Genomic DNA, 25,839 nt, shown 5'->3' on the forward strand with positions numbered 1-25,839 from the left:
TGTTTCTAAGAGTTGTCAAAGCCTAATTTTAAATGAACACTTTTTCCTATATGATCTGAAGTGACATAACCGTTTCAACTGCTCCTTAATTACGTCTCTTTCACAGCAATAAGAAATAGAATGATTGGTGGAAAACAAAATACAAAAATAAGTAAGGAGAGAAAGACAATGAAAATGATGGTGTAGAGTATCCGGACAGTGCAAACTACAGTTCTACTATTGTGCTGTAAAAAAAATAATACAATGAATTGAGAAAATATTAATGCAAAAACAATTTTTTTCATTTTTTTATGTTGTTAAGGCAATATTATTGAATTATCACAAATTAGTTCGTTCGTTGTTGACGGTTCTTCAGGGCATTGAAAATGACTGAAATAAGAATAGGATATAAGAAGGTGGTTATCATAAGAGACAAGCTGTAAGGAGGAAGGAAAGTTTAGTTTTGCAACAATCTGGTTTGCTTATAAAAAAACAGCCGCTATTAAAAGGAAAACACTTTTTGTACCCTTTGTGACAATAGCTATTTTGACATTACTGCTTTGTTTGTGTTTAGCTGTAATTTTCTTGTTTCTCATTTACTGAACCCACACAAATAATATATTGCTTTTTTCGGGACAAACAAAGGCTTTCTTTTGAAAGCATTATTTTGATAATACCATCAAAAAAACTAATTAAATATGGCAAAATTAAACAAAAGAATGTGCTTTAATTTGCAAAATATTTTCTCATATACAAAAGTTAATGAAAAAACCTGCTAAATAGATTCTAAAATTTGTCCTGAGTTTAAAAATACTCAATGTTTTTATATTTTGTGCAAGTTACAGTGCAAGTAACTTATTGCGATTTGAAAACTATTTTTTTAAACCTGGACATCTTTGAAGTGGCCAATTCAATTTACCCCCATCAAAACAATATACTTTTAAAAATAAGACACACCAATAACACACCAATATGTGTTTAGCAACATTTCCTGAGTATGGTGATGCCACCCATGCATAGGTTTGCTGGTTGTTTGGGGGATAAAAGGCCACATTAGGGAGGTGTACATTTTTCAGTTTGGAATTTTGACATCTGGTCATCCTGAGCCCATGTCCCATTTAGGAAATGTTTCAAGTCAGCTAATTAAACTTACTCACATCACCCCATATATTTTTAAAAACAACACGCCCTTGGGTATTTCAAATGCTTTTCATACAATAATTCTATCACCAGACTTTGTCAAAGGCTGTATTTCATTTATGAATTTACAGCTCTTGGTATATGTCACTGCCAAACAACACCCCAATATGTATAGCTTGGAGGAAAGAAGAGAGAGAAAAGATGTAAAAGAAACATTTAAATACTTAAGTACAAGAGGGAAGTTTATTTCAAAGGAGGAGAGATGTTAGAACAATAGGCCATAATCTAAAAATAGAGAGTCAGAGATTTACATGTAATACAGGGAAGTTTTACTTTACTGAGAGAGTGGTAGATTAGACAGAATTAGTGGTATATGTTAACACAGTATGGAAATGTAAACATGTGTGCGATATGGTTAGGCATATGGTTACCTTGAATCTAAGAAGAGACCAAGGAGTGATTAACTCCCTAAGGACAAGGGCTGTTTTATACTTCAGGACTTCTTCATCAATTTTCCCGTTTTTCTATGTCTTTCTTCAACCATTATTTCCTTCTTTCTCATTATGTGTACCCACAGAAATTATACTTTTTTTCAGGAGAAGTAGGGTTTTTAAAAAATGTAAAACTTTTTTGTGAATAAAAAAAAAGGTTGTATAAATGGGAAAAATATACAAAAACTTTCCCAGATTTCACCGAATTACCCACTCCTACCAAACCCTATCTAACAAATTTCCCACTAACCACCACCAGGCTAACTACACAATATGAACTAAAAAGCTAATAGAAAAAAATAACCCCTTGGGGTCAAATTTAAAAACCAATGATAATTTTAAAAAAATATGACTAAGGTGTTAAACAGCTTCTTACTGTTCTCTGCCTCTCTCCAGCTCGCTATCACAATAAGAAGCAAAGATAGCGAACAGAGACCAAGGCAGTGTTTCAAGAATTGTCTTTGCCATCTGATTGTATCATGCATGTGATCAGGGCTGTCTTAACCCCTTAAAGACCAGGCTTATTTTTTTCCTTCTGTACCCTTTGGGACCAAGGCTGTTTTAACACTTTTGCGGTGCTTGTGTTCAGCTGTGTTCACGTTATATATTGTTTTTTTAAGGACAAGATGGGCTTTCTTCAGATACCATTATTTGATCATATCATCTTATTTACTATATAAAAAAAACATGGTGAAAATGTGAAAAACAACACCTTTTATGACTTTTATTTGAAAAATATTTTACTGATTATAAGACGACCCCCCAAAATCTGAATATTAACTTAGGAAAAAAAAAGAAAAAGCCTGAATATAAGACGATCCTAAAGGAAAAAAGTTTTACCAGTAAATGGTAATTCATGTAAACTATTTTTTTTAATAAAAGCTATGATTGAGAAAAATATTTTTTTTGTTTTTATTTCCTTGTATTTTCCAACCTGTCCCCCAGTTACGCACATCTGCCCCCAGGCTTGCCACACCAATATGGCACTGTGGCCCATGATATGCCTTTTAACCCTCTATATGCCACTGTGCCCCATGGTATGCCTTTTGACCCGCTATGTGCCACTCTGCCTCCAGAAATGCCTTATACCCCTATATCCCATTCTGGCATTTAGGGGGTTAAAATGCATATTATGGGGCAGAGTGGCATATAGGGAGGTATAAGGCATTCCAGGAGGCAGAGTGGCATTAAGGGAGTTAAAAGGCATTGTATAGAGCACTCTGCCTCCAGAAATGCCTTATACCCCTATATGCCACTCTGGCATTTAGGGGGTTAAAAGGCATATTATGGGGCAGAGTGGCATATAGGGAGGTATAAGGCATTTCAGGAGGCAGAGTGCTCTATTAAACGCCCCTTAACGCCACTCTGCCTCCTGAAATGCCTTATACCTCCCTATATGCCACTCTGCCCCATAATATGCCTTTTAACCCCCTAAGTGCCAGAGTGGCATATAGGGGTATAAGGCATTCCAGAAATGCCCTATTCCCCCATTTAACAAACACACACACACACACACACTTACTTACTCACTTACCGGTGCTTCCAATTTCCTGCTGTATTGCCGGGGCAGTGGGTTGACGTCTCCTTCCGCTGCAGCCGGAAGGAGGTGGAGTTGGCAGCGGGGGTTTGTCTGCGTCCGTCGCGCATACCTTCCCCGGCTGTCAGAGATCAGAGTTCCCCGCACCGGTGCCGCACCGGTGCGGGGAACTCTGGTATTCAACCTGCAAGTGGAGCCAGATTCTCAGGAGGGTCTGGAGAGACTCTCCTGAGGATTCTTTTCAACTTGATTGTTATTCTTTAAGGGCGCCGCAGTGGCGGTTGTGATCGCTATCCAGAGCGGTCAGGACGCGTCCTGGGGTGGGTGTTTGGTGTCGCCGAATGCCTCGCGATCGAGGTATTTCAGCGACACCATTGAAGTTTAGGAGGTGATCGTTGATCGCCTCCTAAACTCTTTTAAAACGGGCGTCCGCTGCCGCTCCGGGGAGGGGAGAGACATGGCCCCTAATTCCGATCTCAGCGTTACTGAATGCCTCGACATAGAGGCATTACATTAACGCCGTTTAAGCGAGGAAAGTGATCATTGATCACTTTCTAAGCTTATTTAATTTAATGACGCTTCAGGACTATCAAAGGTAGTTAACCGACCGTTTTTGCGTGACGGCCCTGAACCGTCGAGGTCGTTAAGGGGTTAACAATATTGTAGGCCTTGGGCAAAGCAATGCAAAAAAAAAATGTGAGATGAGAATTAATCAACGGAAGTATGCATATGTGTACATGTAAGGGAGAGCAGAGGAGGGCTAGCTGCTTTCAGTCTTACGGGCAAGCATATAATCTTGTGCAGTGAATGCCCATACACACACACATATACACATACACTGCCCTTACAAACATCTCCCCATACACACACATATACACTGTGCATATATACACACACTGCCCATATACACACATATACACACAAACTGCCCTTACTAACACCTGCCCAAACACACGCATTTGCACATACACTGCCCTTACAAAAGCCTGCCCATGCACAAACATTTACGCTGCCCATGCACACACATATACATACACTGCCCATGCACACACATATACAAATCTGCACTGCACTCAAGCACCATGAGCGCTGGTCTGGGTAGCAGGTGCCCACGGGGGGCGCCCCTCTAGCCCCTAGCAGGACTGGTTGGGCAGATCACAATCTTGCACCTACCTCTGCACGGCCCTGAAGACCGGCCCAGGAGAGGCAGCCTCACCACTCACCCCTCTAGAGATATGCTACTTTGTTAGAGGCTCCTTGGTGAATCACATTGCTGGCAGAACGTGAAGCCACTGAATGTGCCTATGTTTTTAGATGCTACTGCATAAGATTGGCTGTAGATGTGATCACATGCACGGAAGTGCAGGGGATATGCTGTAGACTGACTGCTCAGGTTATGGTGCCCCTACAATCGCAATGACATAGCAACAGTTTTAACTGATCACATACCAGGTACATCATTGGTCCTGTAGGACAATCTTTTCATGGCATACCTGATGCAAAGGGGTTAAGGTTTGAGTTTTTAAAGCAGGAAAAAATGGGCATACTAGAAGGGCCAAATGGTTCTTATCTGATGTCAAATTCTATCTCACTATTAAACTAGGCCTTGTTGTGAGAAGGCTATTTATCATTATCATCAGTGGCAAAGGATTATTGCATACATTCAGTATTTGCCAGAAAATAATGATGCTTTTTGAGGCATCGGCAACAGTATACACCAAAAATTATGGAAAGCTTCTTCACCCTGTTGAAATGATGGAAAAGTCATAATGATCACGTGAGTACAATAGATGGAGATTAAATAAAACCTTCAGTTAAAAAAAGCAAAAGGTTTTCAATGTAATTAAATTGTACTCCAAAAAAAGTTATGAAGAACAAGAACAATGAACATTTACTGTATAGTACAAATTGTGAAGATATCTGAAAATATCAAAGTACAAATTAATAAATATTTCATAGTCCGTAGCACAAGACTGAGCTTTACTGAAGAACTGAACACATAATTAGCAGCTTTGGAAAAGAAATTATTGCTATGGCTAGGCATATGGCAATCATAATGGGATAATTAGCTGGCACCAAAACATTCAGTCGAGAACTTTGTCTAGGAATTTAAGGGTAATTTTTGTTCTTAAAGTTGCTTGTTGGAGATATGATTTTATCTGTACCTATGGCCATGTTATTTTTTGTGGCACCATAGTTGAAGCATCTTTCAAAAGGTGGGAATCTTGACAAAGTAAGTAAAAGTCTTTATAGTATTGCTGTAGATATGAGTGCAACAATGAAGGTTTTGAAAGACTTTTGCAGGATTTTAAAGAAAATTGGTTTGTCCCATTTAAAGAAAAAGCAGTATACGTGTCCCGAAAACAAACTCAACTCAACAAATTCCAGCACAACATGAATGATCAAGTATAACATGCCAAAAACAGCCCTAAGTTGATAACTCCATGGCATTCTCACCTCCATTTTGGTGCTCAGAATGTCCACTGAAGGTCTTTTACTGCTAAAGTGAATGGAGACCCAACATGGTTGTATAAAGAGATTGCTCAGTATAATGTAGATTCAGTGAGATCTCTAATCTTGATGCACAATTCATAACACAGCATTTACTAATTAGTTAATAAACATTTATGTTAAGCACCCCTTTGTCCACACATTATTGGATTTCTCTTTCAGTCAATCAAGGTTAGACATTTTGCAGTCTCCCTTGCAGAACACAGTGTTCAAGTAAAAATTGTGGCCGTGCTCAAAAACTAAATTTATTCATAATGCTAACCATTTTAGGGGATCTAAATGTGAACACTATCCCTAGGCATCTTTTCATAAGAAGCATGTCTGCTAAAAGTCACATACATACTGTAGATGATTTTTTAATCTATCCATAATGTCACATAGCATGTCATTTTGTAGGTTCACTTGTAAAGTCCATGATAATGATTGACTAATAGTGACACTGCATGTTTTATTCCTTATAGCATGGTACAAAGGAATACTGTTCTTGTTGAAAGTGGATTCTAGGACTTTATTCATGCATTCAAGTATAATGTTCCATTAATAATATATTATTGTTTAGGTTAGGACTGGATGAAAGGCCACTTACTAAGACTATACTGAGGTTAGTGTCCTCTATAGACTCATACCATGGCAGATATACTAGTTCACATATGAAAAATGCAGGCCAACTAGTTAACTAATTAAAAAAAAAGCTCACATACTAAATATAATCCAAAAAAAACATACCCCTTGAAGAATGTTGTAATCCAAACTTTATACACAAGTCAAGTTCTATTTATTTAATTCAGAATTGTTTATCATTGAAACAGGGAACAATGCAAGTTTATTAACACCATGTTGATAATTGACGCCATCATAAATAAATTATATTATTAGTTGCAGAATTAAATATAGTTTCTGGTCAGACTGCTTTGGTTGCTATGTGTCAGGGCCTTGAAATGATATAATTCTACACCCGCTCCCCTACATTCATAGTATTAATATAAGTCTGAGTCTCATGCTTCACTCAACCCCACTTAACAAACCCATCCCTTGTAAGTCAGTGCTGCCTCCTACTTAGGGTTGCCTCCCTAACAAACACAGCGATGCCTTATTGTACTGCCTGTGCTAAACAATAGAATGACACAGTTTTAAACACCTATGGAGGAAAGGACTTTATTAGCACAGCCATACAGAAACAGCTAGGAGTAGCGTTTGAGCAGAGAAAGTCACCCAAACTTGAATGCTAACCTACATTACTGCAACAGCACTTTATTTTAGAAAAATATTTTTTTTCATGGGACTTCCACTTTAATGGCTTTTTACCATAATTAGGTTTTATTTTGGATAGGTTAAAATGATTTATTATATTATATTATATATATATATATTTATAATTAGCCTGTCCAGTATTGTTTCACATTCTTGATCCTTCTATACAGGGGAGGGTTGCCCCCCCCAGCAACTAACAGACATTGTCACACACATGCTAACATACATGTAAACAATCATGCTTACACACACTTACACATACTTATATCAACACACACACACTGAAGCTAATACACACTCCCTCTCATGCTTACACACTCGTGCTAACATACACACACTTACACATATACACTTATGCTAGCACACATACAGTCCTACTCCCTCCATTACCCCATGTACCTTGCCCAGATCCTTCTTGAGCAGCTTCACTTTTACCATTAAGTATTATGTGCCCCCACCGCATTCATGCCTTCTGTTCTTCTTATTGAAGAATTTTAGACCGCCCCGCTGCTTGTTTTAGTTTGTAGAGACACAAACTCTGGATCCCACAATTACTAGCAATATAGAGCTTTTTTTAAATATTTGAGTGGCAATAATATAGTGGAATTTGAGATTAATTCACAAAAGCAAATTAGAACAGCTTCCACCAAAATGCTTAATTTTAGGAAGGCCAACATCAGTAGGCTACTGGCATACCTGGTTCACTAGGATGAACTGTCCTCAGAAAAAAAAAACAGAAGATACGCGGAATATCTTGAAACAAATAAAATTAAAATACACTTTTAAACATGTATCCTTAGGTAACAAACACAAACGTAAACAAAAAAGAAAGTGGCATTTCACATAAGTCAAAGGGATAACTGGCACCCCCAATAAAAATAAAAAATGTGACACTGGTAGTCAATGACAGCAATACAAACCCCCACAGAATGTCTTAAATACATTAAAGGAACGCTCCAGCTATCATATGCACTTTAATGCATGGTTCCTTTAAATGTCGTGTTGTCCGTTCTGCAAATGCATTAAGGGATTCTGCAGACCCCATCCACCAGCTAAATGTTGTATAGGAAACATGATATACTCATCGTCCAATCAACTTCACTGCTAGCTCAGAGAACGTTGTGGGCGAGTGTCTGTTCAGACCCCCAGCGCATGCATGGAAAGTCCTCTCGTTGGAGCACTTTTCAGCCAATCAGTGGCAAGAATATATATGAGGAACCATGGAGGAAGAAGATAGCTTCTGTGTCAGGTAAGTGCTTTTTTTATTTTGAAAGAATACACTTTAAAGTACTCACAGAGTACTCAAAAAAAAAAAGAGCAAACTGTTGGTTCAGTTGGAATTTGGTTAATGAAAATCAGGACAAGGCAGAAGTTTTGTTTTTCTTCTGTGTATACCAACAAAGAACCATTTGTGAATAGCTACAAAATGCTTGAAGTACACCTGTGATTGGCTGCCACAGGACAAAAAACATAAAATGGCTAAATAAAGTTAAAACAGATAATACCACGTAGCCAGATGGTATACATCCTTTGGGTACGCAGGGAACTCTCTCTCTCTCTAAGCCAAGTAATTGGCCCTGTGCTTCGAACTTTGTTTATCAGCCCATGCATGTACACCCAGACCACAATATCACAAAAAGGCCATTATCCTCTTCGCTAGGGTGCCTAATACCCAAAATACTATAATTGTAAATAATTATATATTCTGATAATATTCTAATACCTTTTTAGAAATGTGCTTTTCTTCAAGTTTGTGTTCAGAGCAAAATGGTTAATACAGTTGCACTATTTAAAAAAAAATCAATATAATGGTCTGATATGTTACTTCACAGCCTCAAACAATAAATACAACAGCTCCTACGAAATGGCTTCAAAGTTCACTGGAATTATGAGTGTGTCTCAGCACAATTTTCATCCTGTGAACAGTTAATAAGCAATCTCACGGTGTATAAAAACTAGGCTTCTTAGGACACTGTACATTCTTTAGCACGTCTTCCTGTTACACAGCAAGAACGTATCCAATAAGCCTCCCCGTGTACTTTGAACAGGTTTCTAATGCATTCTACATTTTGCGAAGAAGTAGCCGGATAGTATCTCTTACAGAATGTACTTCCACTTAGAGGCCAGGAAGGTGAGGACTTATTTTTAGTAAGAAGAACTTAAATACTATTTAAAAGGTAAGATTTTTTTCTTTAAATATTTCTTACATGAAAAATCCACAGCAAAGTTGGATTGCGTTATGCCTTAGTCTTAAAGTATGAGAAAATCTGCTTAACAAATGCTTGACATACTTTTGGAGTTGTATTGCTAATAATTCTCGCTTTATTGGTACAAAGGTAAAGTAAAATGCGTAGAACATAATATTTCATTTTAAAAAAAGCTTGCATTGTAAACTGGCGATAGCTTAGGTGAGAGCTGTGAGCATATGTCCCAAGGTCCCAAATCGTTGTATACCTCTTTCCTCCCTTATGTCCCTCTTTGATATTAGCTCGGAATGTTTGCTGGGTATATAGCCCTACAAGTCATAGTAATATGTATATAAACAGCATGAAATGCGTTTATACATTGCATCTTATAAATAAGTACCTTCTACCTACCAGTCGCCTTACTCTTGGTAAAACCCAGCCCATAATCACACACACACACCCCTATTCTGCAATTCGATCATCAGTCAGCCTATCATTGACACTCAACGGAGGTTATGTATCAGGTTCCATTAAACCCTGAGTGCTACTTAGGTCTTTCCATGCAAGGATTTAAGTCAATAACAAAGTAAATGAATAACACCGGATGTATTGTACTGGAGATGTTGGATATATTTCCCAATACTACTGATGCGGATCTCCTGGTTCTGCTTTCATGTCATATGCACATAACATGTATAATTCTGCTATATTGTGTTTTTATATTCATATATATATGTCTATATATATTTTTTTTTACTAACACTTTTAGACTCAAATAAATAAGGGTTTAAAGATTGTAAATTACATCATAGTTTTTGAATACAGAAACATCTCAACATGTGTAATACTCACTTTCCTCTACCTTATTTTTGGGGCTCTTATTATTATTATATTTTATTTTATAGCACCAACAGTTTACGCAGCGCTTAATACAACACATATATTCAAGGGGTGTGACAAGACGAGAATTGACAGACTAAGACAAACCGATACATTAGGTGGGGAGAGCCCTGCTCGCAAGCTTACAATCTTGCTCTTAGAGAATGGGTGTACATTATACAGGGAACAAAATAACACAACATTCTAAATCACATGTTACTGAAAACTCAGTTCTGTTTTAAGTGTGGTATCCTATTACTGTTTATATATACAACATTTTTGAAAATTGCAGATGAATAATGAACTTCTAAGTTGAAAATCAGTGTGTTCAAGAATGTAACAATTATATTAAAGCAGCTAGTTAGTCAAAAGTTAAAACCTTTAGTATTATTATCTTTGAAATCAAGAGCACGACTGATATTAAAACTAAGTAAATTAATTAAAATACTTAAAAATTGGAATGTGGTGTAAACAGTGATGTTTTACTTCGTAAGTCACCACAGCGTGATCCATACAGAACCACATGGTATTGGTAACAATCAGAAAGCTTTATTGTAATGTTTTGCTACAACTTGCCTTTAATCTACCTTTCAACAAAATGTATTAATTAAAAATTATGGTCTAACAGCAGGCTAATGCGGAAGAGGTACACACACACACACACACACACACACGTTATATATAATATTAGTTAAACCATATATAAAATATATGTCACTCATACACAAATCACATACACAGTCAAGTGTCAAAACAGTTCCCCTTACAGAACACAACATTTTTTTCCTTTAAAGACACGTAACACATAAGTGTTTGTTATATCTGAGATTTTACAGCATATACCGATTATCTGCTCTTAAGCCCACACTACTGATTGTTATGTTTTGTTTTTTTTCTTTGGTAGTCTCATAATAGTGTTGAGAGAGACATTGTAATCTTCTGCATATTGGCCTTTTACTGAGTTGTAAGGGTTTTTTCAAATGATCCAGTATCTCCATCCCGCAATTGCTATTACACTACAGGGACATTACGGCCATCTTATGCACTTTAATGTATATGATAGTTGCGCGACCCCTTTAAATTCTCACGGTGCCCCCCTCTATGCCCTTGCTCTTTGTCCGTCCCCCTCAAACTATTTTCCATGTCAGAGATGTGTTCAGCCAAACACATATCCTTGCATGTAATATACTTACTGACAGTCAGCTCCAGCACGGAAGTGAAATCAATGAGAGTGCTTTCAAGCCACTGACTGGCTGCTTGAAGCAGCCAATCAGTGGCAACAATTGACAGCTAAAGCTTCCCTAGGGCTGCTTCAAGCAGCCAATCAGTGGCAACAATTGACAGCTAAAGCTTCCCTAGGGCTGAAACTTCTACAATAGGTGTTCTATTTAGTAGCATTTTAATATGACTTTTTCTTTAATGGGGCAGTCAGGGACAGTAAATTTGATTCTAATGCTAGTTAGGAAAAATGTACCAGCTATGACCAACCAGGTGTCCGAGCAAAGTCAGTTTCTGTTAATGTTGAAAAGTTATGTTCCCTTTTCAATAATAACTCAATGGGCCTATAAAAAAGTATTTATTTTACTTGGCATGGTTACATTGAATTTATAGAGAAAGAATGGAACTGGCCAATACTATGTAAACCCGTGTATTGAATCATCTGAGGTCAATGTACCTAATAGGCATCGTAATCAAGTACTGTAGATTACACCAAGTTACATAAACACTCTTGTTCTCACACTATATTATTTTGAGATAATATTTAATGACCTGCCTCAGTCTGGTTTGCAAAATAACTAAGACAAACTAGACAAAGCTCTTTTAGTTAGACCTATTGTGTAACCTCACATTTAATAACTGTTAGTGTTTCTGAAAAAACAAACCTTTTCTGATGCCATAAGGAAGTCCGAAGCCACTGTGTAACTGACTTATTATATTAATAGTAAAATGCACAGTGTCTTGAGCCAAGCAGAATCCCGCTTACACACAAACATTCTGAACTCTGATACACTGTATATTATGTCTGCACAGATGAGTACACACAATCAGTCAAGGACCTGAAACGGCCTGATTATTAGTCTGATGCTAGCAATTTTATGGCATATATGTGTGTGTATGGGTGTAGAATAACAGGCACATACATTGGAAAAGTCAACCACAGACAATCAACAATTAGTAAAAAAAAACATATGTTGATTTTCCCATAGAAATTAAAGGGAGCTCTAAAATATTATATACAATATTATAGACCAAACTCTATAATGTAAGATATTCGATCTATTCGAGTTATGCTATCTTAAAGGTGCTGTTCTATCACATCAAACAGAAACTTGAAGATGTTTTTTCAGTTTCTATGACATCAGTACCTGGTTTTGTGTCATGTAAGAATGAAGCAGTCCCTGAAAATGTATGAATGAGGCAACATTCTACAGCATTAAAGTTCCTGGAGAGAGTTTAGACATTTAAAATAAATTATGTTCCAATGCTTAACTTAGTAACAAAGTATTATATTCAATAAAATAGGTGGACAATTGGTTTTAATTGCTAGCTAATAAAGCTTATGTTATCCTTGTGTATGATAGAATCCCCAATATTTAAACCTTAGATAGGTATTTTGCCTTCATTTGTCATTTCTAGGCAGAAACCCAGGAATCTGAATATGCATGCCTTTATACTCTTGTTGAGTGCTCCTCTTTTCTGTATATTTTTTTTACTATTCAATTAGGCAATCAGTCATTGAGCAATACATATCACACGGTAAACTAATATAAACTAATCTCCCTGGGTATAGGGCACTTTACATTTAGTTTTATTGCTAAGAAAACAAATGCATTAATGATTAAAGATAAGCACCGTCTTCTTTGAAACACTGGTCCCCCTCGATGAACTCCTTTACCTTACCTCTTCCAATCAAATATCTTCATGAAAATGCAATGAACTCTTTGGGAAGCAAACTCACAAAAATGGCTGAACTAGGCATTGAATATTTAAAATACATTTGGCTTCTCCGACAGAAGCCCTGTGTGGGGATCCAAAGTAAATTTAAAAGTCTGGTTATTATTTTCAGATTATATATTATATTATATATATATTGTAAAATATATATTATATATATTATTATATATACAATGGGGCAAAAAAGTATTTAGTCAGCCACCAATTGTGCAAGTTCTCCCACTTACAAAGATGAGAGAGGCCTGTAATTTTCACCATAGGTTAACATCTGTGACAGTGGCAACAATAAATGATGGATATTTGTTTTGCTAGAAACACCGTTGAAATAATTAAACTACCATAGCTCAGCTAAATATGTAATGCATAACATAATAGTATTGAGTGAACATTTTGCAATACTTTCGGGATTACTGCATTAGAGCTAAAGTAAACCTGTGTTTATTTAATATGATGTTTTCACCACTCTGATGTTGACCGATGTTGATCGATGACCGGCCTGACACCTTTCAAGGTAATCCTGACAGCAATAGGGAGTGTGATCCCAATGGATGGGGAGAAAGTACATTTGATGGAATGTGGGCTTGGAAAGTACTAATCCCTATTAGTTGTTTCTAATGTTAGATAAGGAAGGGAAGGGGAACGGATACAGCCATCTGGTGCCCATTTATTGGCTATTATGTGATGGAAATAATGACTCTTATTGATCAGATGGGCCAGAAAAAATAGTTGTGTCCTTAAAATGACAACAGTAAGACACTACTTTGTTTACAGATAACATTAGACAACTTGTCAAAGAACTCAGTGTTTGTATAAGTTCCTGCCCCCATAACGCCTAATATTAAAAGAATCCTGCTCTGCTTGTTACAGGTATTTTTGAGCATCCGGCAGTAAAGTGACAGCAGCAGAAGTGGACTGATAACAGGTAAGGTAAGCTCACAAGGTAATGTTGATATTTTTTATAACGTAGAATACGACAACATAATTCTGTTTTTAATTTAAAAGAGCACTATAATTACATTTGAAGTTGCATCTAAATTGAATGATTTCCAGAAAAACCAGGGGAGCACGTTACCTTATTGTTTTGCAGAATGGGGTTTTGTAAGCTTTGCATTTAAAAAGAATTATAGTAATGTTTACAAATGTACAGTATTTTTTTTTAACAGCAGACTTCGAGGCTGCCATTGTTGTCTGTCATATTATGGGTGATTTCCCCTGCTCGAACACCACACTTAGCCGATTCTTTATGGCAATGATAATGAAGTCTTTTCCGCCATAGACTTTCATTAGTCTAGTCAGAGGGTCGAGATGGGTGATTAACAATGAGCCGTTGTATTGTTTAGTACAGGAAATATGATAAAGTCAAGTTGTCTGTAGAATAGATTGGACTAAGATAATAGAGCTATAACAAACACAAATGGTTAATACGCAACTGCCTTATTTATTACTGGTCTAGACAAATTATCTTTTTTTGTCAATTGTAATATACCTATGGCAAGGTAAATGAAATTTGTGTAGGGGACGAAATGTTGAATGTAGACATAACTTTGAAGAAAAATGAGCATGGTGTGGTCAATGGGTGAATGAATGAGAATAGTGAAGGTGAGGTGAATGCCTGAATTAGCGAAGAAGGTGAGGTGAATGGCCTGAATTAGCAAAGAAAGTGAGGTGAATGCCTTAATGAGCGAAGGTGGGTTAATACCCACGAACGTAGAAAGGTGGCATGAATAGATGGATGGAGATGTGTATGGCAGAAGGAATGCATAAGTGCCAAGAGGTATGCATCAACCTTCCCATGGTAATTTGTTACATCTAACTACTTGTAAATACTTTGCATTTAAGCAGCTGTGTTGTCAGAAGTTCATAAACTATGGTGAGCACCTATCCTTTCTAAAGTATATCAACCTAAATAATTGTATGTAGTTTTGCAGTATACATTTTCAGCATTCCAAAATAATCTACTGAATCTTCAGAGACACATAATAGTATTATTGATGATTTTCCATACTGTCAATTTTAATGTTATAGGATTTCTGTATTCTCCACTGTTGTAATAGTGCTACAGAATCTGCTAATGCTCCCGAAATAAAATGTATAGTAATTGAAGGTTAGAAATAATATACAATTTTAACTTTGTTCATATTAACACTCTTTGTGTACCATAATATACATAATATACTTTTAGTTATTCAGTTACTGGTAATTAAAAATAAAATATGTATGCCCTTTATGCTTTTTAGGTTGTGTGTTCCCCTTTCTGTATATTTTTATATATACATATTTGCAGGTTCTGACCAAGCCTTAGGATTGAGCAGCCCTGCCACATGGGTGCCTCATTAATGGTATACAGAAAAGGCTTTAAATCACTTGAGAGTCTCATTTGGGTTAAAATGAAGTGGAGTCCCACCGATTCAGATCCTTGATAAGCAATACAGTCATGAAAAATGACTCGCCAAACTTCGGGTACTTTGACGCAGTGGCGAGCTCAGCAAAATATGGCCATATAATGCAGACAGAATCCACAATATTAGGTGTTTTATGAATGGTATTCGCTGGGTATGCTCTGAATTCTTGCTTTGTTTTATGGCTTTATTGTTGCCTGAAGCTAATGGACACCTTCTTTTATCTATAATTCTTGGCATGATGGGCCACCAACTAATGTATGCAATCTTTGTTCAAACTGATTTCACTCACCTTGTGATGGAAATCAATGGATGTTTAATGATAATACCATGGAGAGTTATATTCATACCTGGGAACTTCTGGGCTACGGCTACCCGGAGCCTTCCCTTGCGGGACGCAGCCAGGACTGCCCTCTGACATCAGGGGGCAGTCCCATGACATCAGTGGGAGTTCCCACCAACGTCAGTGGGAGTTCCCGCTGACATTGGGGGAGTTCCCGCCGACGGCAGCGGAAAACACCCCCATTTAAAGGGAAAATGGGTGGGGAACGGGCGTGTCAAGACCCCGCTCCCGTGACCCGGAGAGTTACCAGGTATGGTTATATTGGTTAGAGGGTAATATGGGCGGGGAATTTGTAGCATGATTTTCCAAATGCAGTAAAAGTACTGATAATAAAATTTACAGTATATAGAACATTTGCAGCAATTTCTTATAGTGCATACTAGGTAATTTTGGGACTGTGTTATCACCATGATTCAGCAATAGCTGTCTGCAACTTACTTTACAATTTCTGTAATTATTCTAAATTATGTCATATAAAAAAAAAAAGAGAGACAACATTCTTGAGCATAACATATTTAAAAAGAGGTTAGTTGTAAAAAAGCAGTTTCATTTTATTGAGCACTAAGCCAAACAAAGCAGTAGCTCAAGCCTTTAAATGGAACTAGGGTGACCACATTTTATTTCTGCCATTCAGGGACACAGTATGGAGTGGATGAGACTACACATACAGGCGTATCTTATATATTTCACTGACTCACATATGTATACACAGTAACATACACATAAAATACACTTTATATTATGTAAAATTATTAGGAAGCCTTGGAAATCATGTTGATTTCAGATTTAATAATATGTTTATATTATTTAGTCATTACTAGACATGTTAAAAATAATTAACCCATTTATTACCAGACATGAGCATCTTCAGAGAATTAACCCCTCTATTATAAGAATTAAAACCTCTATTACAATACATTACACACCCATCGTCACACAAACAGGCAAACAAAATTGAAGTTGTTTCCTTTGCTAGAGATATAACTAAAATACTAATCAAGGCTGCTACCTAGCAATTGCTTTGTTTGCAGTTCAAATTGTGTTAAGGGTTGCGTTCTTATTAGTGTGATCAGACTGAAGAGTCCCATTGAGGGACTGCCCCAGGCCACCCTAAGCAAACAAAGGAATTGCTAGGTAGCAGCCTTGATTGATATTTTAGTTATATATCTATGCAGAGGAAAGAATTTCAATTAACTCATCTATACTATCTATACCTGGGCAAGTTAGAAAATTAGAGGATTTAAGCGCAATACAGATTTAAAGAGAAATTCATCCTCCTAAAGGCTATACAGGCCATTGTATGAAACTGAGAGGCACTATAAATAACAACCGGAGGTCCTAAAATAAAGAATTTATTGACCCCCTTTTGGAGGGTCATCACTCAATATTTCCATTTCGGAAACTTGGGTTTTGAAGGATTTTTGCACGATAGACATTCCTGTATTGCAGGGTTTAAAAAAAATCTTGCAAATGTAGAAGACTACCAGTGTGGAACTGCCATGCTACTACTCTCTTCACGCTCTGATCAACCTCCCTAGATCAGGAAACAAGGGCCTGCAACCTTTCTTTCCTGATCACACCATGCGAAAACCAGCCACAAGGGGGAGTTTCGACAGACCCTTTGTGGTCTTTATTACACTGGTGCTTCATGCAGTGTCAGCTTGTCACTGCAAAAAAGGGAATAGCTATACTTCTGTACAGAGTGTGGTTACAATGCTGTCAGCTCATTTTAATTAATGAGAAAAAGTTTAGGAATGAACAATGTATATAAGATACGGTATAATGCATTAAAAATTATACAGATGCGCATTACAAACGAATACGAATTTCATGTTCACTGCAGATATTATGTAATTATATTATGATCCTCAAACATATTGGTTGCTAAGCCATATTGGTTGCATGGTTGCTTGCATGGTAATCTGCCAAAAGTATGAAATTCTTGCAGATTGGAAGATTTCTTACATATTCTGTTCATGAAAGCTGCCCAACTTACGTAAAACGCTGTACTTAGGCAACCTGTACTTTTGTATTTTTAGGACACATCCTACATAAAAATGAAAAATGAAAGTGAAGAAAACCACATGGATGAGCATGGGTCCTATAACCAAATTCAACTACAAAGAAGAACCAACAACACAGTAAATGTATGGAAGTCTCTGAAATCAAAGGTGAAAAAGAAATGCACGTGCACTAGTAAAAGTGCAAAGAAGACATTCATAGACTTTTTCCCTGTGATACGGTGGCTTCCTAAATATGATTTCAAAGAAAATACATGGGGTGACATCATGTCTGGTCTAATTATTGGTATCATACTAGTGCCTCAAGCCATAGCCTATTCACTCCTAGCAGGCCTAAAACCAATTTACAGTTTATACACCTCGTTCTTTGCAAATTTAATTTATTTTATAATGGGGACATCTCGACATGTGTCAGTAGGCATTTTTAGTTTGCTAAGTCTAATGGTTGGTCAGGTCGTAGACCGAGAAGTGTTGCTGGCAGGTTTTGACCTGGATGATGAAGATTCCCACAAGTTTAACAGCCTAAATGCAAGTGATGTGATGGATGTCTCAAGTGTTAACATTAGTCTGGGCCTAGTGGACATCGAATGTGGAAAAGAATGCTATGCGATCAGTATTGCAGCCGCACTGACATTTATTGCTGGTGTTTACCAGGTAAGATACTGTTTTTGACATTGTTTTTGAAATTCATTTTAACACGAATCTGCTGACCTTTATAGTTGGCTATTTTACCAGCACATCAATACAAATGCAACTTACAGTGTGCATTAAACATAGGTAAATGATAACAAGGCTGGTACTTGAGAAACAGTGGCAGTACTACGTATAATGATCTTCGAAACATAATCAACCTTGCGTAAAATACAGAAAAATGGTATATTTATAGCAGGCACTGGGAAACTATGAAATATGAGATTTAAACTATCATTTACACCTGAGAAGATCTACACTATTTCCACAGGCTTGGAGCATTCTAACCATTTAAAAGATCTGCAATGCCTTAACAAACACAGATTTTATAGAAAATAGTACAACGTTATCCGGTAATGTAGACGTTACGTGTGTTTTGCCATTTATTGCTGCAAGAGTAATACAAGGGACAGAGAAACTCAGAAGGAAAAATATGATATTTGAAACCCATGTTGCACTTTGATAGGCCTCTTGATGTTTATCAGACAATCAGAAAGCAGCTAGAACTTAAACTATTATCACTTACCAGAAAACATACAGTTGAGAATGTGCCTTGTTGGCTATAAAATAGAACAATAAAACTAAAAATGCCAATATCAATAACATATTTTTGCTGTCATATGAGTTGAGCATATGAAACACTTTAGGTGTCACTCAAGGTGTCTTTATGTGGGGTCATTGACCTACGCCATGAACTTGAGTAGGAGTTTGGCAACCCTTCTTTGAAAAGCAAAACGTTGCAGTGTTCTCATTGACAATGTCCTCCTTAAAACCCTATTTGTGTTACAAATGTAACACTTCTATTATTGACCATTCTAGGTTTCACGCTAAAGATCTCAGCTGTACTGTGTTGTACCTCTCACGAGTGGCAGATATAGGATGATAAATGTTATATGTGCAAAGCTCACTGATAAGACAGCATAAATATTTGCTATAATAATGGCACGGTCTAAAATGTTAATGTTAAAATCAAGAATTGTTTTCGGTTTAGACTCCCTTTAATCCCTATAAATCACAGATGATACTGTTAAGGTCAGACCCTACATCAAAGTCAGCCATGACAAGTGCGACCTATGCAATGGTTTTAGAACGCCACATGCATGGGTCCAAGCGGTATAGATTGAGAAATGGATCAGAGTTCCAGGAAGTAAGCTGCTAACTTCACAAGCTATACCATAAGTCATTGACACTCAAGCAATCATCGTGCAATTCAAACAAATCAGATATGGTTACAAACAATCCTTAGAATTCTGAAATATATAAAGGGTGTATAAAAGTCATATAAGTAGCAAAGTGATCTCTTTATATAATGAAAATCATGTATTATATGTAGAGTATAAAATCAAAAAGATAATGGAGATTGGCAAAAGACTGTTCAATGAGTAATATTTACTATAGTGTAAAAGTAGTGTTTCCGTTCTGTATTTCCTTAGGGGACAAGCCACAAATCATTGTTGTTTTAACAACGGAACCTCAAGAATCAGCTGTTTCTTTTCTCCTTGCAGGTTTTGATGGGCATTTTTCGCTTGGGTTTTCTGTCTGTATACCTGTCAGAACCCATGCTAGATGGATTTGCCACTGGGGCGTCATTGACAATATTAACAGCTCAAGTGAAGTATCTTCTTGGAATAAAAATCCCACGTAGTCCTGGTGTAGGAATGCTCGTAACCACATGGATTAACATATTTACAAACATCCATCATGCCAACATATGTGATGTAGTTACCAGCGCCATTTGCATCTCTGTGCTCGTTGCTGCTAAGGAATTAGGAGATCGATATAAAGACAAAATTAAGATTCCTCTTCCGACAGAGTTAATAGTAATCGTAGTAGCAACCTTGGTATCGCATTACTGTAACCTGAACGAAGTCTATGGTTCCAGTGTATCTGGTGAAATTCCAACCGGATTTATACCACCCAAAGTCCCTAATTTTGGGTTAATAGGCAAAATCGCAGTGGACGCTATCCCTCTAGCTGTTGTAAGTTTTGCATTCACAATCTCCTTATCCGAAATGTTTGCCAAGAAATATGCATATACAGTGAAAGCCAACCAGGAGATGTTTGCCATTGGATTCTGCAATATAATCCCATCATTTTTCCACTGTTTTGCCACAAGCGCAGCTCTTGCAAAAACTCTAGTGAAAACATCCACGGGTTGTAAAACACAAGTATCGAGTGTTGTAAGCGCCATAGTAGTATTGCTGGTCCTTCTTTTCTTTGCACCACTTTTCTACTCACTACAGAAATGTGTCTTGGCCTGCATAATAATTGTCAGCTTACGTGGTGCTTTGAGGAAATTTAAGGATCTTCCAGCTCAATGGCGCCTAAACAAAATAGATGCAGTCATTTGGAGCGTCACTGTCGCCTCATCTGCCCTGGTCAGTACAGAAATAGGCCTCATGGTAGGAGTGGTCTTTTCAATGGTATGTGTTGTTGCACGTACTCAGTTACCTCGAGTAAGCATGCTTAGCCACATTCAAAACACCTCCTTTTATGAAGAAGGAGACAAATATGAAAACCTTTGTCCCATTCCCAAGATTAAAATCTTCCGCTTTGAATCGCCCCTGTACTATGCAAACAAGGGGTATTTCTTACAATCTGTGTACAAAATGGCTGGGATGGATCCAGCCTTAGAAATAATTCGGCGGAAAAAAATGGAGAAAAAGGGGAAAAAACAGCTGAAAAGAAAACAAGTAGATACCACAAAAGAGATGGATCAAGGTGAGACTTCCATACAGCTCGTACACAAGCAGGATAACATCCAAACCATTATTCTTGATTGCTCGTCCATAGCGTTCTTAGACACATCTGGCATTAGTGCAATGAAGGGGTTATTAAAAGATTATCAGGAAGTCCAGGTCAGTGTTCTTCTGGCCTGCTGCAATACATCTGTAATTGATTCCCTAAGCAGAGGTGGGTATTTCGGGAAGGAAAACAAGGATATGCACAAGTTGGTCTTTCATACAGTACACGATGCTGTTCAATTTGCTAGACAGAAAGAATGTTCTATGACGGACTCAACTGTTTAGACATGCAAAGGATTATTAAGCACAACAAAAAGACTTAGCATTGAGATCAGGGCTGCCTTGCTGTTGGGCAATCATGTACCACCCAAGAGATGCAGAGTTTAGGCCAATAGAGGACTGTGAGGGACTAAGGTGTGTGCTTCAGCACAAACCCCTAATGCTGACAGCTGAATGAGCTGGGATATGATGTCATATTTCAGCCCTCAGTAGTCTGAAAAAACATGCACCGCAAGGTCATTGTCAATATTTGGGTCAGTGCTGGCAAAGGCACTGACTTTGTTCCCTTGAGTTGGTGAAGAGATACCAGATTTAAGGTAGGCTTCTGAGTGAGAGATGTATACATACCAGCTAAAGGGCAAGTTTCAGAAAAAAACTCCCCCAGGCTGATACTTGGAGCAGAGCTGCCTCTGATTGAGATAACTGAGCCTGTGCAGGAAATGATGAACAACTGGGTGTGTTAATATTATTTTTGTATGTTCTTTTTATGCGTATTACTGCCTTGTATTCTTTATAAAGATACTTTGTAAATATTTACAATAAATCAACCTTGTATGTATCACCTTCCAAAGACTTGCCTTTTTTCACAGCAAAGAGATTTTCCTAAAGGGACCTTTATTTCTAGAAATCCTTTGTGTGGAAAATGTTTAATACGTTAGCAATGTTATATGCTTTTCAAATTTACTTTGTGTAGAAATAATGCTAATGAAGCTAGTAGAATCTTTACATTAGTAAGGCATGCTTTTGTCCAGCTTTTCTACATCCATGGTTTTTATAAGATTCTCTTTTCAATTATTTTTGGCAGAATAAGCAGGTAGAGCATGGAAGAATATAAAGGTTGGTGCAGATGGTGCTGTGAGCTCTACTCGGAGCTCTGGTTTGTATATGTACTAATTTGGGATTCGGCAGTTGATGTGAACCTAAGTTTACTATGCATTGTGAAGTGTGAACGTTTCTATGGCAAAAAAGAGCTACACTGACCCTAAGAAAGGCAAAGTAAGATCTGTGATATGATTTACAAGAATTATCTCTGTATTAGGTGCGCATTATACGGGGCCAACTCAACCCTTCTTGTAGATGCTCATTGGGTTTGGGCTTTTCTAATGCAAAGTTAAGTCAGTGAATGTTCAACCAATTTGGTTTAGTAAAAATGCTTAAATTATGGCTCTCAAATACTGTATATAATATTAAACTTATGACAAAATGAGAAGATACAAGTCCTGCTGAGCCAAGTCCCCATTGCCTTCAAAATGAATCTGGAATCGGTGATCCGATTCCAGATTCATTGACCCTCCTAAGTTTTTTGTATACTCATGGCTATACTACACTGCGTACGTCGAAGCGTAGAAAAGTCTCCAAAAACTCTGGTTGGACTGTGACCAATAATAAGCACTGATAATGAACCACAAATTAAATGGTTGAGCTTTTCAACTGATAAGTTGGCCTACAGGTCATTTGTCCTGCATGCCTTATTTCCAATGGTGAAAAGCCCCAAAATGAATAGCTGTGAAAAAAGATAAGAAAAAGATGAAGAAAAAAATATTTTGCTGATCCCATGTAGTCACAGAAAGAGATCCTGTAGAATAACGACACTTCTAAGAAGAGACATTTAACTGCATTGATGTCCCCCTACAATAAAGCATTGGCATCTGCTCCACACATTTTGTTAAAGTGGGGTATTATAGATAACATTTTAAGAATGTCTGCATTTCTTAATTCCTGAGCTCATGCATTCAAAAGTACATTACAGTTTTAGAAGGTGTGCTGTCATAATCATGACCTGAGGTGCTTAGGATACATGGGAAAGATGCATGGCATGTTCGCAAGGGTCTGAGGGTAGAGAGGATTTCATTGGTTTAGGGGTGGGAAGAAAATCTAGCCAAGTGGTGTGGTATCTTTGATGTTCATGTGCCCTTAATTAAGATGCCTACAGGTAAAGAACAGAAGTCACAGTGGCAGAAAGGCAGGAAATAGCATCGGCCGTATAGTAATCGTTGGAAGCATTTGGCTAAGGCCAACTTATAAACTTATTTATGAAAACATTTACAAGAAAGTCTGACTAGGTTTCTATAAATCATTAATCTCACTGTCGTCAGTGAGATGTTTTAAATAAAAGGTAAACGCGTTAACTCTTTCTAGAATAGGTTACCGTACAAGATTTGGTATCCTGCAATTTCATCTATCTTCTGTACATGCGTTACTTTATTACGTGCACAATCAGTGTGACGCGGGTTTGTGGGTGAGAGGACTTCTACACACATTAACAGGGAAAGTAAAGGGACTGTTTTATATCACGTGGCACAGAATGACAGAAGACACAAGATAAAAATCTCCTTGAGGAAGACTTGGTCCCTTAATGAGAAATGGTTGTTGTATCCTTTAATAAAGAAGGGAAAAGTTTATGTCGATTTTTTTTAGTTTCTGCACTTTTTTTTTAGTATATGCTGTATACATAGAGTACAAATAATATACAGAGATGATTTTTATTCTAAAATCTTGGTCAAACCTAATGGAGGGCTTGACAGATCAATGGCTCCTTGTTTTTTTTTTTTATTCATTTTCAAATGAAATCCAACCACAGCTGCACTAATGCCAATACTTAAACATGCTCATACATAAAAAAAACATATGTATTATAATAAAATAAAAAAGTTAAAGACACACAGTAATAATTCATAGTTAAACTAGATTTTATATATATAACCTCTGCTGCTGCCGCCGGTACTTCCGCCAGGGCTTCTATGGTGGAGCACCCAAAGGTCATGTTACACTGGTGCTCCTTCATAGAAGCCCCAGCAGAAGTGCCAGCAGCAGCGGAGGTTGCGTGCATCCTGCAGATGTCCACCGGCTGCAGTGGTGCAGTGGTCTTGTAGTCAGACCTCTATTTGAGGTCTGATTATAAGACGACCTCGAATATAAGACAAGGGGTATTTTTCAGAGCATTTGCTCTGAAAAAAACCTTGTCTTATAATCGAGCAAATACGATACATATATATGCACAGGGTGGTACTGGGAATGACTAAGCGGCTCTGGTAAAAATGACATACATATGTCTACCAGTCCACCGGGCAAATGCCATATGGCCAGTTGAGGCTTGCATATGTAAATATATACAATACATATTTTCTGTAAATCAGTTAAAAAAAATGGTACTCACAAAACCGTGACAAGGTCCAGCAACCAATGGATTCTAACTTGTACAATACCGTTGTAGGGTACAGAGGAAATATACGCCAGGTTCAACTTCTGATCCTTGCCAAGAAAGTACATCTCTGATTTGTCATGGGGCAAAGGGGGGCTGCAGAACAGTGTTTTGTTTAAAATATGAAAGTTTTGCTAATATAGCATATGGATTTGCGCACATTTTAAGCATGAAAAGATTGTCATGTTTTTGTAATGTATCATTATGAATCCCAATAAAAAATATTGTATATATTTTGAAATATCTGATGAACACATGTATGCCAATGATAAGTTCTAACCATGGGTGTTTTACTTTACTGACCTACTAATGACAGGCATATACACTACTGTGACATGACTTGTGTCACCTGGCCTTTATAAAGTGCCACCATAGCCCCTAATTATCACTCTTTAGGAGGTACAGTCTGTTGGATTCCATATATCCCAGCACTTTTTTAAACTAATGTTTTTTCAACCTTTCTAGGCGCTCATAATGTTTGGGCTAAAACTATCACAGATCTCTATTATTATTACCTTTTATTTATATAGCGCCAACAATTTATGCATCAAGCTCACAAAAATGTGTATATATATATATATATATATATATATATATATATATATCATGATCATAAAATAAATTGTGTAAATAGTATCTTTTCTGAATACTTGATGTCATCAGTAGCCATGTCTCTAACCACACAAAGGTAGCCCAGTTGGAACGTAAGGAGGTACTTGGCACTACTACTTTTGGTCCAAGATTAGCAGAGTTTCAATTGACAGTGGTTTTCAACTAATGAGAAGCTTTAGTGACAATGACATCACAACTCCAACACATCCAATAAGATATTGCTCACTTCAGGCATCAGAAGAGCAAAGATTCATTTCAGGAAATATTCCTATTAAAGCAGCATGATCTTGCTATACAGAAGCTGTGTTTTTTTCTAATACATTAGTTTTATTTATAAATAAATGTGCAATTTAAAACTTACCAAAATCCAGTGCTTTTCCAAAAATGTTTCATTTGCTTTCTATCTTTTGTTGGATCTACTTTGACGACATAGTTTTTACATATCACCCCTTGCAATAGTCCCAAGACTAATACAAGACTCAGTGTTTCCATACTTGTGATAATGCATTCATTTGTTTTCATAACCTTAACAAGCAGGAAACTCTATTAGCAACTTCAGCATTGCCTGAGATATGTGAACAGTGTTACTCAGCAGGGGGAGGACGAGTGGTGTCTACTGC

The 25,839-nt window shown here is 37.2% G+C and overlaps 2 protein-coding genes across 2 annotated transcripts in view; one reads left to right on the plus strand and one right to left on the minus strand.

The window, feature by feature from the left end:
- Positions 1–25,839, minus strand: part of IDUA (alpha-L-iduronidase) — a 47,331-nt gene extending 21,492 nt beyond the window's left edge. Inside the window, exons 1-2 of the mRNA XM_053461683.1 lie at positions 25,581–25,839; positions 24,563–24,703 (exon numbers count right to left, since the gene is read on the minus strand). Coding sequence (XP_053317658.1) covers positions 24,563–24,703; positions 25,581–25,741 — 302 coding nt within the window. The 5' untranslated portion in view covers positions 25,742–25,839. The remainder of the gene's footprint in view (positions 1–24,562; positions 24,704–25,580) is intronic.
- Positions 8,892–21,976, plus strand: SLC26A1 (solute carrier family 26 member 1). The gene is made up of 4 exons (XM_053461682.1): positions 8,892–9,086; positions 13,797–13,851; positions 17,711–18,346; positions 19,888–21,976. The coding sequence occupies exons 3-4, from the start codon at positions 17,729–17,731 to the stop codon at positions 21,409–21,411; spliced, it is 2,142 nt and encodes a 713-aa protein (XP_053317657.1). The 5' UTR covers positions 8,892–9,086; positions 13,797–13,851; positions 17,711–17,728; the 3' UTR covers positions 21,412–21,976.

This window comes from Spea bombifrons, chromosome 1 (assembly GCF_027358695.1).
Source record: "Spea bombifrons isolate aSpeBom1 chromosome 1, aSpeBom1.2.pri, whole genome shotgun sequence".
NCBI classification, from domain to species: Eukaryota; Metazoa; Chordata; class Amphibia; order Anura; family Pelobatidae; genus Spea; species Spea bombifrons.

What these genes read in the sequence shown, in the direction of transcription:
- SLC26A1 (XM_053461682.1), top strand. Translation starts at nt 17,729, where the DNA reads ATGAAAAATGAAAGTGAAGAAAACCACATGGATGAGCATGGGTCCTAT. An exon ending in TTATTGCTGGTGTTTACCAG is followed by an intron (nt 18,347 to 19,887) that starts GTAAGATACTGT and finishes TTCTCCTTGCAG; the next exon opens with GTTTTGATGGGCATTTTTCG.